Raw genomic sequence first — 15531 nt, 5'->3', positions numbered from 1 at the left:
GCTTTCAATAACGCCATGTTATGCTGCATTTTAAGTAACATGAGTGTTACGCAAATATAGCAAATTGCTGAGTTATGTCCCCTCCTCCTGTACCGTGGGGACCCGGAGGACCTTGGCACAGCAGCGAGAAGGGGAAAGATGGACAGCAAGTAGTTGATTTAGTGACAACTATTATTACTCCATTAGAAATAAAAGTACTTGAAGCTAAGAAGTAGTAAAATGCATTTTTGTGATTTGTGATTTTATATTGTCCGCAGAAAATACAAATACTCACTCAAATAAAGTTAACTACATGTGGTACCATTTCAGTATCTATTTTAACTCCTTGCAGAAAAGCCAATTATCTTTAAAAAGCACATAATTGACCTCCTTTTGCATTGTTTTCTGCTGCTTATGTTTCATGGGCAGACAGCTAATTTGCAAAATTTGCTTGTGAGAAGGTCTATTTCCCAAAGGTTTACCTGCCTGTTTACTCATGTCTCAAAGCATCTTGCTCCTCGCTTTTGGGGCTTTTGGGGCTTGTGAGTTTTTAAAGACATTTTTGGCAGAACGTAGTGGTGGAGGGAGTCACGTCTGCACCCATAAGTCCAGTAGAGACAGTTTCAGACCACCTCGATGTGGAACCATGACCAGTGGAAACATGACTTTACAGAATCACCTCTACCTGTCACATCTGCTGTTCATGTCCAACCACAAAGTAACATTATGAACATCACCAAAACAGTAAAACTCGAGAAGACTAGATTCAGATTCAGCCAAAAAGTTTAAATATAATTGTGTAAAAAGTTTAAATATAATTGTGTAAAAAGTTTAAATATAATTGTGTTAACTATGTTCTAGTAAAATGTGTAGTATTAGCTGTCATATGCTATTTAAAGCCACATGTTTGTATTGGAGATGAAAAAGCTGGATTGGAGACACTAATCCAGCTGCTCAGTGCAATTACTGAACACATCCACACAAAAGAACACGTTCTCCTCCCTCCACAGTGGATGTGGTTGTTACCTGAGCCACACGAGGCACTGCACTCGCTCCAGGAGCCGTGTTTCCAGTAGAAGTCTGCAGCGCCGGGCTGTGTGAACGTAGAGGCGTTTTGGTCGATGGTGTACTCATAGCGCACTCCGGGATTAGACTCCTGAAAGAGCAGCTGCAGTGCACACAACCATGTTACTGTACATCCATGCTCTAACATAAACACAGGAGACCAGAGCTTTAATTAGATATTTTTATATCCTTTGACATATAGATGTTATAAAGTTTGTAAAAGATGTCATGTGTCATGAAGAAACTACAAATATCATTAAATCCAAAATGTGGCTGGAAAACCGCTAAATAGAAAACAATATTTTGTAGAGAAGTACCTGTATCCAGAGCGGCTCGGTGGTGGGCCCCGGGGACGTGAGGTTCTCCAGCTGCCCGCTCCTCTGGTACTTGAACACGGCCCCCGCTGCCTTGTACTCGCCGTTCCACTGAATGGTCCAGCCTCCGTTCAGAAAGTACTTATTGGGGCTGTCGCTGCGCAGAGCCAGGAAGTTCCCCGCCTCCGCCACCTCCTCGATGCGGATGTCCCACGAGCCTTCTGGGACCAGCCCGATGTCCACGTACCCTGGCACCGCAGCGGGAAGTGGTTGATTTAGTGACAACTATTATTACTCCATTAGAAATAAAAGGGTTAGGGGGCAAACCCTACTTGAAGCTAAGAAGTAGTAAAATGTTTTTTTTGTGATTTGTGATTTTGTATTGACAGGTCCGCAGAAAATACAAATACTCAAATAAAGTTAATGTGCTACTATTTCAGTTTCTATTTTAACTCCTTGCAGAAAAGCCAATTATCTGCACATAATTGACCTCCTTTTGCACTGTTTTCTGCTGCTTATGTTTCATGGGCAGACAGCAAATCCATCCATAAACAAAGCAATTTTAATGATAGTGTCGTAAACACATTTCAATATTTTTTTAATGACAAACATTTATTCATGTGAAATCTAAAAAAAAAAAATCACCAATGGATGTATGAATAATTTTGTATTAATATCCATAACACATCAAAGTATGGTATACAGTAGTATAGTATAGTAAAACATATCAACAGTTAGAAACTACAAATAACCTTTATCTGGTTTGAAACCAACTTTCTGACTTCCAAAGCCATAAATGCCTCAAAGATGCTACAGAACCTCATCATCCAAACAGAGCTCTTCACTCTCCAAACGCTGGACTTCTGGAGGTCAAAGAGTCTCGAAAAGAAGGATTTCATTTTCTTAAGGAATGAATTATAAATATTTTTCTTTTGTGATTTATTGGATATTTTATGCAGTGTGGGTTATATAAGTATATATAACTGAATATATATAACTGAATATATATATATATATATATATATATATATATATATATATATATATACAGGGCAAACCAGAGACTATTATGGCCATCTGCAACTGGCAATTTACATCGATTTATGTGTGAATTGGGCTCAAATGTAACTGTTCCCTGCTTCCATAATGAATTCTTCTATAAAGTCATGAGTTTGTTCGTACCAAGTCCTTCGCTCTCATCAAACGTCTTCTTGACCGTGGCACAGGTGGAGCCGTTCCCGTTGCACACGCCGCAGCGGTCATCCTCAGCACTGGACTCAATGACCAGGTCACAGCCCACACTCTGACAGACAAGAGAGAGCCACGTTTGGTCGAAACTACTGAGATGCACGTGAGTGACAGTTGAGTCTGGACGCACTTCTCCACATGAGTTAGTTATTGAGTTATTGTGATCTTTGAGTTTCAAATCAAGACACGCCCCACGATCGTAGTTCCCGGGTTTACATGGCAAATGATCTGGTTTTCCTTGCGTGCATGTATACATACGTGGTAATAGACCTATGCAATACTTTTTCACCAGCAGTTTTGGGGAATTATGCAGTTTATTCATGTATTTTATTGTATTATTTCTTTTTAAAACAACAACCATAGAACACAGAGAGCAATCACACACACACTATCCAGGGGTGGAAAGAAACTAGTTACAAATACTAATGCTACTGTAATTGAGTATATTTTTTTAAGTAACTGGACTTTTTAATGTAGATTTTTAAATGTGTACCTGTAATAAAGTTTGATTTTATTAATTTAATGGTAAGAAGTTACATTTAAAATCACTGTGAGAACTGAGTACTGCTTAAGTCCCAGTCGTTCTACAGAGAATATGAGGAAGTAAATTCTGCTCTAAACTGTTTATTTTATCAAGTTTAAAATGAAAGATATAAAATGATACTGTAACCATGCTAAAGTTTGCTTTCCCATGACGGCAAAAGTCACTCTGGAGTTGTGAAAAGTGCTTTTAAACCCACATCACAGTGAATAATGTGGATGCTCAGAATGCATCAGTATAAGTGAGAAATACAGTTGTAAAGAGTTTAAAGTCAGCAAGTTCTTTTCACGTTATAAGGCATTAAAACCAGGTCGAGCCTTAAGACCTGCACAGAAGAGAAAAGAAACTGAGACATTTGACATTTTTAGTAAAGGCTGATCGAACAAGGTGATGATTAATGATCCACTAATGAAACTCCAAGATTTCATAAAAGAAAAATTTATATTGTATATTGAATCTGCATATTGAATACATACATATTTTATGTATAATCCAAATTGATCATACATTGAAACTGAAAATGTGTTTTTTGGGCATTTCTGCCACTATAACATTATAGAAATATCTGATGCAAAGACTGAATGTATACTTTTTAACTTAACTTTTAATTTTTTCAAAAGATTGTATTGTTTTACCAAAGTAGAAGTAGTGTCACATTTGAAATGATTTGTTTTCTTAGGTTTGTTCACATATCAGTGAAAAACGTAAGCAAATGTCATGAGAGCGGCGCCTGTGCTCGTGTCCAGACTGTATCAGCCAGTGGCATTTGGCCGAGTGCGGGGCCAGTTATCTCTGAGATATTCCTCACACTCATTTACAGGAGGCAGAATGTCAGATTCACAGGGCCAGTCCACACCCAGGTCAGCGCATCCACCAGGCCTCACAAACAGAGTTACTAAAGTGTGTTGAACTCCACAAGTCGAGTTCAATTATAGCTCTTCCATAATATTACACAAATATTCACATTCACAAATTCTTAAACTATTGTGTCTGTTTTTGTAAAGTCACGTTTTCATTGAGATTTTTGAAACTCAATCATTCCATTCAGATTTTAAACCAAAACCACATATTTATATTCATTCATTCATGACTATACAGTAGTGTAAGTGTGAGTAAATGAGAGTAACGCTCAGTAAAGACAATGCCCACACCATGCCACACTTCCACAGGAGGAAACACATGGTAGGAGAATGCTACCTTACAGATGCCATTGACGCACATATCTCGGCTTTTGCTTCCTTCGTAGCACGGAGTTCCATCAGTGACAGCGTCCCTCATCTTTTCAGAAAAGTGTTGGTGCAGAGGCCGACAGTGCAGCTCACAGGGGCTGACTGAGGAGAGACAAACGTCAGAGAAAAGAGCTCTGCAGAAGGACCATTGCACTGATGCTCACTTCTGTTGTACACGGCCACCCAGCTGTACAGCTGCCCTTTGTAGGGCAGGCTGTTGAAGAGGCTGCACTGCAGGTCTCTGAAGCTGGGCTGCTCCTGAGCACATGAGGCCGGGTTACACAGGCGATACCTGCGCCGCTCGCCCAGGCAGTACTTCCCCCTGTGCCGAGGTCTGTGCAGCGCCACAGCACACATGTTATTATGGTACAGAAGTAGAATGTAAGTGTAGTCATATGTTGTGTGTCTTACAGAGGGTTTGTGCAGTCTCTGTGGGCGCTCTGCACTCCAGTGCCACACGTCCTGCTGCAGGTGGACCACGCGCTCCATGAAGCCCAGCCTCCATCCACACGCTGTGGGGACTGTTCCACAGACACACACCGTCCACCCACGCACCACTGGAGAAAACAAAAGAGTGATTCCATACATAAATAATGTTTATTTGATGAAATATGACAAATATAGACAGGTCAGATGCCCACTTTAACATAAAGGTGGATCATGACCCTGCAGTGCTCTGAAGGCCCACTATTTTTTATTCTTACTTTTCAAATACCGCAGAGGCCCAGTCATATATACTCTGAATACCTGAAATACCTGAAAAGCGCTCACCTTGTCCTGTCCACAGCTGGTTCCGTCCACTGCTCCGTCCAGTTTGGAGCGGCAGGTCTGACCCACACTGCACCACAGCGTGCTGCACACGTCCTGATGGACATAACAACAACAACAACAACAACAACAACAACAACAACAGCGTCAATCTACACTGCAAAACACAAGATCTCATTCAGAGTTTGGACTGGTCTACGTTGGCTTGAGAACTTTTTACTGGGTTTATTCTATCTGTTCTTATTTCAAAGTCTGACCACACAAAGTGTAAAAGAAAAATCTAGGCACTTCCAAACATGTGATGTTTAAGAAGGTTCAGGGGGAATTATTTCTGGCCGGTATTTTTGAGTATCATCTTGATACTGGAAAACAATTTAAAATAAGATAAGTGCTAAGTCGTATTTATCTAGTTAGTTGTGTATTTTTTGACTTAAAATCAAATTTGTCAAAGGAACAAGCATGAAATATCTTGCTACAAACGACTTGTTCTATTGGCATATCTTATTTTAAGATAGTAAAAATACAATCAATATTAGATAAATATGACTTACTTTCATTATTTTAATACAAAATATTGGGACCTTTTGGGTCATATCTCAGAGAGGTTGGTGAAGCGGAACAGTTATTTAAGAAAAAAAATGCTAAACGTGTCTTTAAATGTCCTAGTTCAGGTTTATAACAAGACAAAAGTGAAAGTGCTGTAAAATTACCCACAAAAATGCAATAATATAACTTTATATTCCAATCATTTATTTGATTGGAACAAATGTGTGTTCCATAACATCATGAAATGCTCTTGAGATGAAGCTTGTCTCTCTTCACATGAGGAGGATTAGCAGCTCCTGACGTTCCCATCACTGGAGCCTGTACATGTCCTGATAAAATGACATTCCAGTGCTGAATTCTAATCTTATATCTCATGTCAGAGTCTGCTCCCTCGACGCCGGTGCTGTTCTTTGTGCCCAGATGTGAGACTATCAGAGCTAATGAAGCATGTGTTTTTAAAGACATTTTTAACTTCAACAAAGTCAAAGACACTGATGGGGAAAAGAGCAGATGCGCGGTGAGAAAGTTGCCATGAATTTATCCAGGTGGGAACACTTTGGCTGAAACATGTTCATTTATTAATCACAACTAATCAATCATAAAATGAGTGGTCGACTTATAAAGTTATTGAATAACCGTTATCTACATAGATTCCAAAACAGGCCATGAGCGGCCAAAGAGCGACCGGAGAGCGAGCGGAGAGCGACCGGAGAGCGGCCGGAGAGCGACCGGAGAGCGGCCGGAGAGCGGCCGGAGAGCGGCCGGAGAGCGACCGGAGAGCGACCGGAGAGCGACCGGAGAGCGACCGGAGAGCGACCGGAGAGCGGCCGGAGAGCGACCGGAGAGCGGCCGGAGAGCGACCGGAGAGCGACCGGAGAGCGGCCGGAGAGCGACGGGAGAGCGGCCGGAGAGCGGCCGGAGAGCGACCGGAGAGCGGCCGGAGAGCGGCCGGAGAGCGACCGGAGAGCGGCCGGAGAGCGGCCGGAGAGCGACCGGAGAGCGGCCGGAGAGCGGCCGGAGAGCGAGCGGAGAGCGGCCGGAGAGCGAGCGGAGAGCGACCGGAGAGCGGCCGGAGAGCGACGGGAGAGCGGCCGGAGAGCGGCCGGAGAGCGACCGGAGAGCGGCCGGAGAGCGACGGGAGAGCGGCCGGAGCGAGCGGCCGGAGAGCGGCCGGAGAGCGGCCGGAGAGCGACCGGAGAGCGACCGGAGAGCGGCCGGAGAGCGACCGGAGAGCGGCCGGAGAGCGAGCGGAGAGCGGCCGGAGAGCGACCGGAGAGCGACCGGAGAGCGACGGGAGAGCGGCCGGAGAGCGGCCGGAGAGCGACCGGAGAGCGGCCGGAGAGCGACGGGAGAGCGGCCGGAGCGAGCGGCCGGAGAGCGGCCGGAGAGCGGCCGGAGAGCGACCGGAGAGCGACCGGAGAGCGAGCGGAGAGCGGCCGGAGAGCGAGCGGAGAGCGACCGGAGAGCGGCCGGAGAGCGGCCGGAGAGCGACGGGAGAGCGGCCGGAGCGAGCGGCCGGAGAGCGGCCGGAGAGCGACCGGAGAGCGGCCGGAGAGCGGCCGGAGAGCGACCGGAGAGCGACCGGAGAGCGACGGGAGAGCGGCCGGAGAGCGGCCGGAGAGCGACCGGAGAGCGGCCGGAGAGCGACGGGAGAGCGGCCGGAGCGAGCGGCCGGAGAGCGGCCGGAGAGCGGCCGGAGAGCGAGCGGAGAGCGACCGGAGAGCGGCCGGAGAGCGGCCGGAGAGCGACGGGAGAGCGGCCGGAGCGAGCGGCCGGAGAGCGGCCGGAGAGCGACCGGAGAGCGGCCGGAGAGCGGCCGGAGAGCGACCGGAGAGCGACCGGAGAGCGACGGGAGAGCGGCCGGAGAGCGGCCGGAGAGCGACCGGAGAGCGGCCGGAGAGCGACGGGAGAGCGGCCGGAGCGAGCGGCCGGAGAGCGGCCGGAGAGCGGCCGGAGAGCGACCGGAGAGCGACCGGAGAGCGGCCGGAGAGCGACCGGAGAGCGGCCGGAGAGCGAGCGGAGAGCGGCCGGAGAGCGAGCGGAGAGCGACCGGAGAGCGGCCGGAGAGCGGCCGGAGAGCGACGGGAGAGCGGCCGGAGCGAGCGGCCGGAGAGCGGCCGGAGAGCGGCCGGAGAGCGGCCGGAGAGCGGCCGGAGAGCGACCGGAGAGCGACCGGAGAGCGACCGGAGAGCGACGGGAGAGCGGCCGGAGAGCGGCCGGAGAGCGACCGGAGAGCGACCGGAGAGCGACCGGAGAGCGGCCGGAGAGCGGCCGGAGAGCGACCGGAGAGCGACCGGAGAGCGGCCGGAGAGCGACCGGAGGGGCCTCAGCAGTGTGTGTGTGTGTGTAGGTGTGTGTGTGTGTGTGTGTGTAGGTGTGTGTGTGTGTGTGTGTGTGTGTGTAGGTGTGTGTGTGTGTAGGTGTGTGTGTGTGTAGGTGCGTGTGTGTGTGTGTGTGTGTGTGTGTGTAGGTGCGTGTGTGTGTGTGTGTGTGTAGGTGTGTGTGTGTGTGTGTGTGTGTGTAGGTGCGTGTGTGTGTGTGTGTGTGTGTGTGTGTGTGGGTGCGTGTGTGTGTGTGTGTGTGTGTAGGTGCGTGTGTGTGTGTGTAGGTGTGTGTGTGTGTAGGTGCGTGTGTGTGTGTGTAGGTGTGTGTGTGTGTGTGTAGGTGCGTGTGTGTGTGTGTAGGTGTGTGTGTGTGTGTGTGTAGGTGCGTGTGTGTGTCTCCAACTGTGTCCAAGAGTCAAGGATGATCGGGGGAAAAACGATGTACCTGAGCTCCATTTTGAGTATCATGTTTTTAATACATTTGCAAAGAACAACCTTCTCTAAAATTGTCATGATGGGGTATTGTTGTTGTGATCCCTCATTTGTCAGTGTTCCATTTCAAAAAAAGATTCAGTTGTCGTCATCTGGACATTGTTTTGAAAAGATCTTACGACTTTCATCCAAAAGTCATTCTCAATCAGTGGATCTAGTCTGAGAACTTATGTTCATCCTCCTCTGGGCTGTGTAAACCTGCTCATCAGGCGGAGTCTCCAAACAATAACCTGTTTGGTTTATCTAGTTGTTTGCAGTGTTTTAAGTTCCCCTTAAACTACTCTTCTTTGTTACCCTGTGATTGGCCATAGAAATCCTGTTGTTAGCTGACTGCTGCTCCATCATCACTGATAAGTACCTGATCAGCTTCTGAATGACCACTCCATGGCTTCAAAATGCTGTTGCACACTACTGGTGAATGAAAGCTTCAAACTCCATTTCTCTTTAAAGAAGGATTCTCTTTTTACACAAAAATAGCCTCCTCTACTCTTCCTCTTTCAAACATCTCTTCTCCCTGTTTAGTGCATGTCGTGCCCATTTGCCTTGTGTTTATTTTTTGAGACAAGGCAAATGTCCTCCAATGTTTATGCTCATATCTCCCTCATTATGTGGCCAAATTTGAATACAAATTGACCTGCACTAAAGGAGGAGCACGTCTTCATGCAGTAACCAGCGCCTCCTTCTGTCCTTCTGGGCTGGCGCTCTCTCTCTCTCTCGCTTTCTCTCTGCTGCATGAAAGGCAGTGACATGACACTGCTGAGGCCCCTCCATGACACTGCTGAGGCCCCTCCATGACACTGCTGAGGCCCCTCCATGACACTGCTGAGGCCCCTCCATGACACGGCTGAGGCCCATCCATGACACTGCTGAGGCCCCTCCATGACACTGCTGAGGCCCCTCCATGACACGGCTGAGGCCCCTCCATGACCCTGCTGAGGCCCCTCCATGACCCTGCTGAGGCCCCTCCATGACACGGCTGAGGCCCCTCCATGACCCTGCTGAGGCCCCTCCATGACACGGCTGAGGCCCCTCCATGACACTGCTGAGGCCCCTCCATGACACTGCTGAGGCCCCTCCATGACACTGCTGAGGCCCCTCCATGACCCTGCTGAGGCCCCTCCATGACACTGCTGAGGCCCCTCCATGACACTGCTGAGGCCCCTCCATGACACTGCTGATGTCCCTCCATGACACTGCTGAGGCCCCTCCATGACACTGCTGAGGCCCCTCCATGACACTGCTGATGTCCCTCCATGACAATGCTGAGGCCCCTCCATGACACTGCTGAGGCCCCTCCATGACACTGCTGAGGCCCCTCCATGACACGGCTGAGGCCCATCCATGACACTGCTGAGGCCCCTCCATGACACGGCTGAGGCCCCTCCATGACCCTGCTGAGGCCCCTCCATGACCCTGCTGAGGCCCCTCCATGACACGGCTGAGGCCCCTCCATGACCCTGCTGAGGCCCCTCCATGACACGGCTGAGGCCCCTCCATGACACTGCTGAGGCCCCTCCATGACACTGCTGAGGCCCCTCCATGACACTGCTGAGGCCCCTCCATGACCCTGCTGAGGCCCCTCCATGACACTGCTGAGGCCCCTCCATGACACTGCTAAGGCCCCTCCATGACCCTGCTGAGGCCCCTCCATGACACTGCTGAGGCCCTTCCATGACACTGCTAAGGCCCCTCCATGACCCTGCTGAGGCCCCTCCATGACACTGCTAAGGCCCCTCCATGACCCTGCTGAGGCCCCTCCATGACACTGCTGAGGCTCCTCCATGACACTGCTGAGGCCCCTCCATGACACTGCTGAGGCCCCTCCATGACACTGTTGATGTCCCTTCATGACACGGCTGAGGCCCCTCCATGACCCTGCTGAGGCCCCTCCATGACACGGCTGAGGCCCCTCCATGACACTGCTGAGGCCACTCCATGACACGGCTGAGGCCACTCCATGACACGGCTGAGGCCCCTCCATGACACTGCTGAGGCCCCTCCATGACACTGCTGAGGCCCCTCCATGACCCTGCTGAGGCCCCTCCATGACACTGCTGAGGCCCCTCCATGACACTGCTGAGGCCCCTCCATGACACTGCTGAGGCCCCTCCATGACACTGCTGAGGCCCCTCCATGACACTGCTGAGGCCCCTCCATGACCCTGCTGAGGCCCCTCCATGACACTGCTGAGGCCCCTCCATGACACTGCTGAGGCCCCTCCATGACCCTGCTGAGGCCCCTCCATGACACTGCTGAGGCCCCTCCATGACACTGCTGAGGCCCCTCCATGACACTGCTGAGGCTCCTCCATGACACTGCTGAGGCCCCTCCATGACACTGTTGATGTCCCTTCATGACACGGCTGAGGCCCCTCCATGACCCTGCTGAGGCCCCTCCATGACACTGCTGAGGCCCCTCCATGACACTGCTGAGGCCCCTCCATGTTCAGAGCTCATTCATCTGGAAGAAGTATTTCAACATTTTGAATCCAGATCAAAATTATCCCTGTATCAAAATTTAATAAAACGTTTTTTTTGTGATGCCCCAAATGACTTGGGCGACTCGATTTATGGATTACAGATTTCTATCCTGGTATTTTCTGATCTAAATGATTCTGATCCTCTTGCGTAGGCATTTCAGATCAAAATCCCGCACAGGATTAAGCACAGAAAACAGGAAGTGCTTGTAGATTTTCATGACTAAAGGAATAAATATCATTGTAAATATTTATTTAATGTCTAGCTGCTTAAAAATACTTATAACCATCCATTATCCATCTTCTTCCACTTATCTGGAGCCGGGTCGCGGGGGCAGCAGTCTATGGGACTCCCAGACTTCCCTCTTCCCAGAGACTTCCTCCAACTCCTCCGAGGGGATCCCGAGGATCATGAGGGCGTGTCCTCCCATGTAGAGGCGTGTCCTCCCATGATGGTCCCTCCAGCACCTCATCCTCTGGTCCCCAGTGTCTGAGACATTCACTGAGCACGTCCTCTGTAGGAGCCTTGTCCTTGATGTATTTATGGATCTTGGACGTTTCGTCCTGGATAGTGGCTCTCACACTCACTAGTCCTCGGCCTCCTTCCTTACCTTAGTGTACAGTCTCAGGGTGCTAGTGTACAGTCTCAGGGTGCTGGTGTCCAGTCTCAGGGTGCTGGTGTCCAGTCTCAGGGTGCTAGTGTCCAGTCTCAGGGTGCTAGTGCACAGTCTCAGGGTGCTGGTGTCCAGTCTCAGGGTGCTAGTGTCCAGTCTCAGGGTGCTAGTGCACAGTCTCAGGGTGCCGGTGTCCAGTCTCAGGGTGCTAGTGTACAGTGGTGCTGGTGTACAGTCTCAGGGTGCTAGTGTATAGTCTCAGGGTGCTGGTGTCCAGTCTCAGGGTGCTAGTGTCCAGTCTCAGGGTGCTAGTGTCCAGTCTCAGGGTGCTAGTGCACAGTCTCAGGGTGCTGGTGTCCAGTCTCAGGGTGCTAGTGTCCAGTCTCAGGGTGCTAGTGCACAGTCTCAGGGTGCCGGTGTCCAGTCTCAGGGTGCTAGTGTACAGTGGTGCTGGTGTACAGTCTCAGGGTGCTAGTGTATAGTCTCAGGGTGCTGGTGTCCAGTCTCAGGGTGCTAGTGTCCAGTCTCAGGGTGCTAGTGTACAGTCTCAGGGTGCTAGTGTACAGTCTCAGGGTGCTGGTGTCCAGTCTCAGGGTGCTGGTGTCCAGTCTCAGGGTGCTAGTGTCCAGTCTCAGGGTGCTAGTGCACAGTCTCAGGGTGCTGGTGTCCAGTCTAAGGGTGCTAGTGTCCAGTCTCAGGGTGCTAGTGCACAGTCTCAGGGTGCCGGTGTCCAGTCTCAGGGTGCTAGTGTCCAGTCTCAGGGTGCTAGTGTACAGTGGTGCTGGTGTACAGTCTCAGGGTGCTAGTGTCCAGTCTCAGGGTGCTAGTGTACAGTGGTGCTGGTGTACAGTCTCAGGGTGCTAGTGTACAGTCTCAGGGTGCTAGTGTACAGTCTCAGGGTGCTAGTGTCCAGTCTCAGGGTGCTAGTGTCCAGTCTCAGGGTGCTAGTGTCCAGTCTCAGGGTGCTAGTGTACAGTCTCAGGGTGTTGGTGTACAGTCTCAGGGTGCTAGTGTACAGTCTCAGGGTGCTAGTGTACAGTGTCAGGGTGCTAGTGTACAGTCTCAGAGTGCTAGTGTACAGTCTCAGGGTGCTGGTGTCCAGTCTCAGGGTGCTAGTGTCCAGTCTCAGGGTGCTTGTGTACAGTGGTGCTGGTATACAGTCTCAGGGAGCTAGTGTCCAGTCTCAGGGTGCTAGTGTCCAGTCTCAGGGTGCTTGTGTACAGTGGTGCTGGTGTACAGTCTCAGGGTGCTAATGTACAGTCTCAGGATGCTAGTGTACAGTCTCAGGGTGCTAATGTACAGTCTCAGGGTGCTAGTGTACAGTCTCAGAGTGCTAGTGTACAGTCTCAGGGTGCTAGTGTACAGTCTCAGGGTGCTAGTGTCCAGTCTCAGGGTGCTAGTGTCCAGTCTCAGGGTGCTAGTGTACAGTGGTGCTGGTGTACAGTCTCAGGGTGCTAGTGTACAGTCTCAGGGTGCTAGTGTCCAGTCTCAGGGTGCTAGTGTACATTCTCAGGGTGCTAGTGTACAGTCTCAGGGTGCTAGTGTACAGTCTCAGGGTGCTAGTGTCCAGTCTCAGGGTGCTAGTGTACAGTCTCAGGGTGCTAGTGTACAGTCTCAGGGTGCTGGTGTCCAGTCTCAGGGTGCTAGTGTACAGTGGTGCTGGTGTACAGTCTCAGGGTGCTAGTGTACAGTCTCAGGGTGCTAGTGTACAGTCTCAGGGTGCTAGTGTACAGTGTACAGTCTCAGGGTGCTAGTGTACAGTCTCAGGGTGCTAGTGTACAGTCTCAGGGTGCTAGTGGACAGTCTCAGGGTGCTAGTGTACAGTCTCAGGGTGCTAGTGTACAGTCTCAGGGTGCTAGTGTACAGTGTACAGTCTCAGGGTGCTAGTGTACAGTGTACAGTCTCAGGGTGCTAGTGTACAGTCTCAGGGTGCTAGTGTACAGTGTACAGTCTCAGGGTGCTAGTGTACAGTGTACAGTCTCAGGGTGCTAGTGTACAGTCTCAGGGTGCTAGTGGACAGTCTCAGGGTGCTAGTGTACAGTGTACAGTCTCAGGGTGCTAGTGTACAGTGTACAGTCTCAGGGTGCTAGTGTACAGTCTCAGGGTGCTAGTGTACAGTCTCAGGGTGCTAGTGGACAGTCTCAGGGTGCTAGTGTACAGTCTCAGGGTGCTAGTGTACAGTCTCAGGGTGCTAGTGTACAGTGTACAGTCTCAGGGTGCTAGTGTACAGTGTACAGTCTCAGGGTGCTAGTGTACAGTCTCAGGGTGCTAGTGTACAGTGTACAGTCTCAGGGTGCTAGTGTACAGTCTCAGGGTGCTAGTGGACAGTCTCAGGGTGCTAGTGTACAGTGTACAGTCTCAGGGTGCTAGTGTACAGTGTACAGTCTCAGGGTGCTAGTGTACAGTCTCAGGGTGCTGGATCCGGGGAGCTTTCTGCTTTCCTTGCAGGGTGTCTGATCACTGGCAGGGAATAGCTGTTTATTGGTCAGGACTTATTCTTATCCTTCAAACGAGTACAAGGATCAAAATTTCCCACCTTTAGGTTGTATTAAAGACATCAAACCTCTACACATTTTTTACACATTCGAAGCTGGATGGGGGCATGGGGGCCCACTGAGCATTTCTGCTTAGGGCACCCAAATGGCTAGCAAATTTAATTAAAATGGCAGGGCTGGACCCTGCCATTTTAATTAAATTTGACCCCAATAAAGCAAAAGCAAAAGCAAAAGCGCTCAAGGCCTTCCTGAATGAGTGTTCGCTGATATATCAGAGAATATAATGTAGGAGACAGTGTATTACCTTGACATGTTTGAATAGTAACTTTCATCTTACTCTGGATATTTAGGGCTGTGGTCAGACTGACACATGTCTGCCATGTCGGCCGCAGCAGGAGTTCCGTGCATGTCCTTCCTCAGTCTCATTTCCATTTTCTTGTTGCACTGTCCTGTCCAATAAAGCTATAGGACCAAAATACTTTTAAAAAAGACGGAAAGCTCCCTCATCTCGATTCAAAGTGCAAGCACCTAGTTTCTTGAGCTCATCTGCTTCTTTGATCTGCTGTTAAGACAAATCACACCAGCCGCTGCGAGACGATTCTGACAAACACAATACAGTTTGGCGATTGAAATACAGCTGTTCTTATTCAAATTGCAACAAAACTTAGAAAGTTGTACGACAATTGCATTTTGTTATGTGAAAGTGTAAGTAGTTAAAGATTGGTATGGGAAAGTCAGGTTAACCCTTGACCGGGCCTTTGGGGGTACAGGTACATGAAAATGGACGGACAAAATAAGATAAGATGATGACTAGACTAATCAGCTAACCCAATAGTAATTCAATGTGATTTTGCATAATATGTCTGGTTTAATGAGCCTGCTGATGTAAAAGCTGTGGTGTTTTAAGGCATCAGCACGTCTTGTTTCCACACACACATTACATGCTCCTTTTATCTCTCATAAACATTTACACCATCAAACCACATTTTCACAAAACACATCTTTCCAACTAGAGCATTAGTGCACCAAGAGTCAACCACAGGATTTCACAACAGGGGCACAGGGCCATTCAAATGTTCCAGTTTATTGATGCCAAAGGTGCTCTGAGACCTTCAGATTATCGAGGGCAAGCTAGCTTTTGTTTAATTCCTTCTTGTGCCAGTAGATGGAGTGCTAACACAAATCATGATGAGGGAACGCCTGACTGATAGAGTATGTTTGCTTTCAGTGGATACATCATTTTAAGTACTAAATCATGAGACTCCAAAGTAAGGTTTGGCTTGAAGGCCAATACAAATACAAACAATGCATATGTGTCCTTTATGTGTAAAAATCACATTTTCTTCCAGAATGAGATATAAATGCAGGAGAATTAGCATTTACAATATGGGACCATGTTTATATGCACTGTTTTCTAATCACCAGCAGCAGACAGGAAGT

The 15531-nt window shown here is 49.3% G+C and overlaps 1 protein-coding gene across 1 annotated transcript in view; it reads right to left on the bottom strand.

The window, feature by feature from the left end:
• The window catches only part of adamts7 (a disintegrin-like and metallopeptidase (reprolysin type) with thrombospondin type 1 motif, 7), a 111178-nt gene that overhangs the window by 24690 nt on the left and 70957 nt on the right, over nt 1-15531 (bottom strand). Inside the window, exons 10-16 of the mRNA XM_072464684.1 lie at nt 5148-5240; nt 4788-4933; nt 4541-4710; nt 4345-4478; nt 2541-2661; nt 1362-1606; nt 1006-1147 (exon numbers count right to left, since the gene is read on the bottom strand). Coding sequence (XP_072320785.1) covers nt 1006-1147; nt 1362-1606; nt 2541-2661; nt 4345-4478; nt 4541-4710; nt 4788-4933; nt 5148-5240 — 1051 coding nt within the window. The remainder of the gene's footprint in view (nt 1-1005; nt 1148-1361; nt 1607-2540; nt 2662-4344; nt 4479-4540; nt 4711-4787; nt 4934-5147; nt 5241-15531) is intronic.

The sequence above is a fragment of the Eucyclogobius newberryi genome, unplaced genomic scaffold, assembly GCF_026437365.1.
Source record: "Eucyclogobius newberryi isolate DKJ021-1_F unplaced genomic scaffold, fEucNew1.0.hap1 SCAF_5, whole genome shotgun sequence".
In the NCBI taxonomy this organism is placed as follows: domain Eukaryota; kingdom Metazoa; phylum Chordata; class Actinopteri; order Gobiiformes; family Gobiidae; genus Eucyclogobius; species Eucyclogobius newberryi.
Note: the sequence above shows the minus strand (reverse complement) of the source record. Positions and strands in the feature narration are given on the sequence as shown.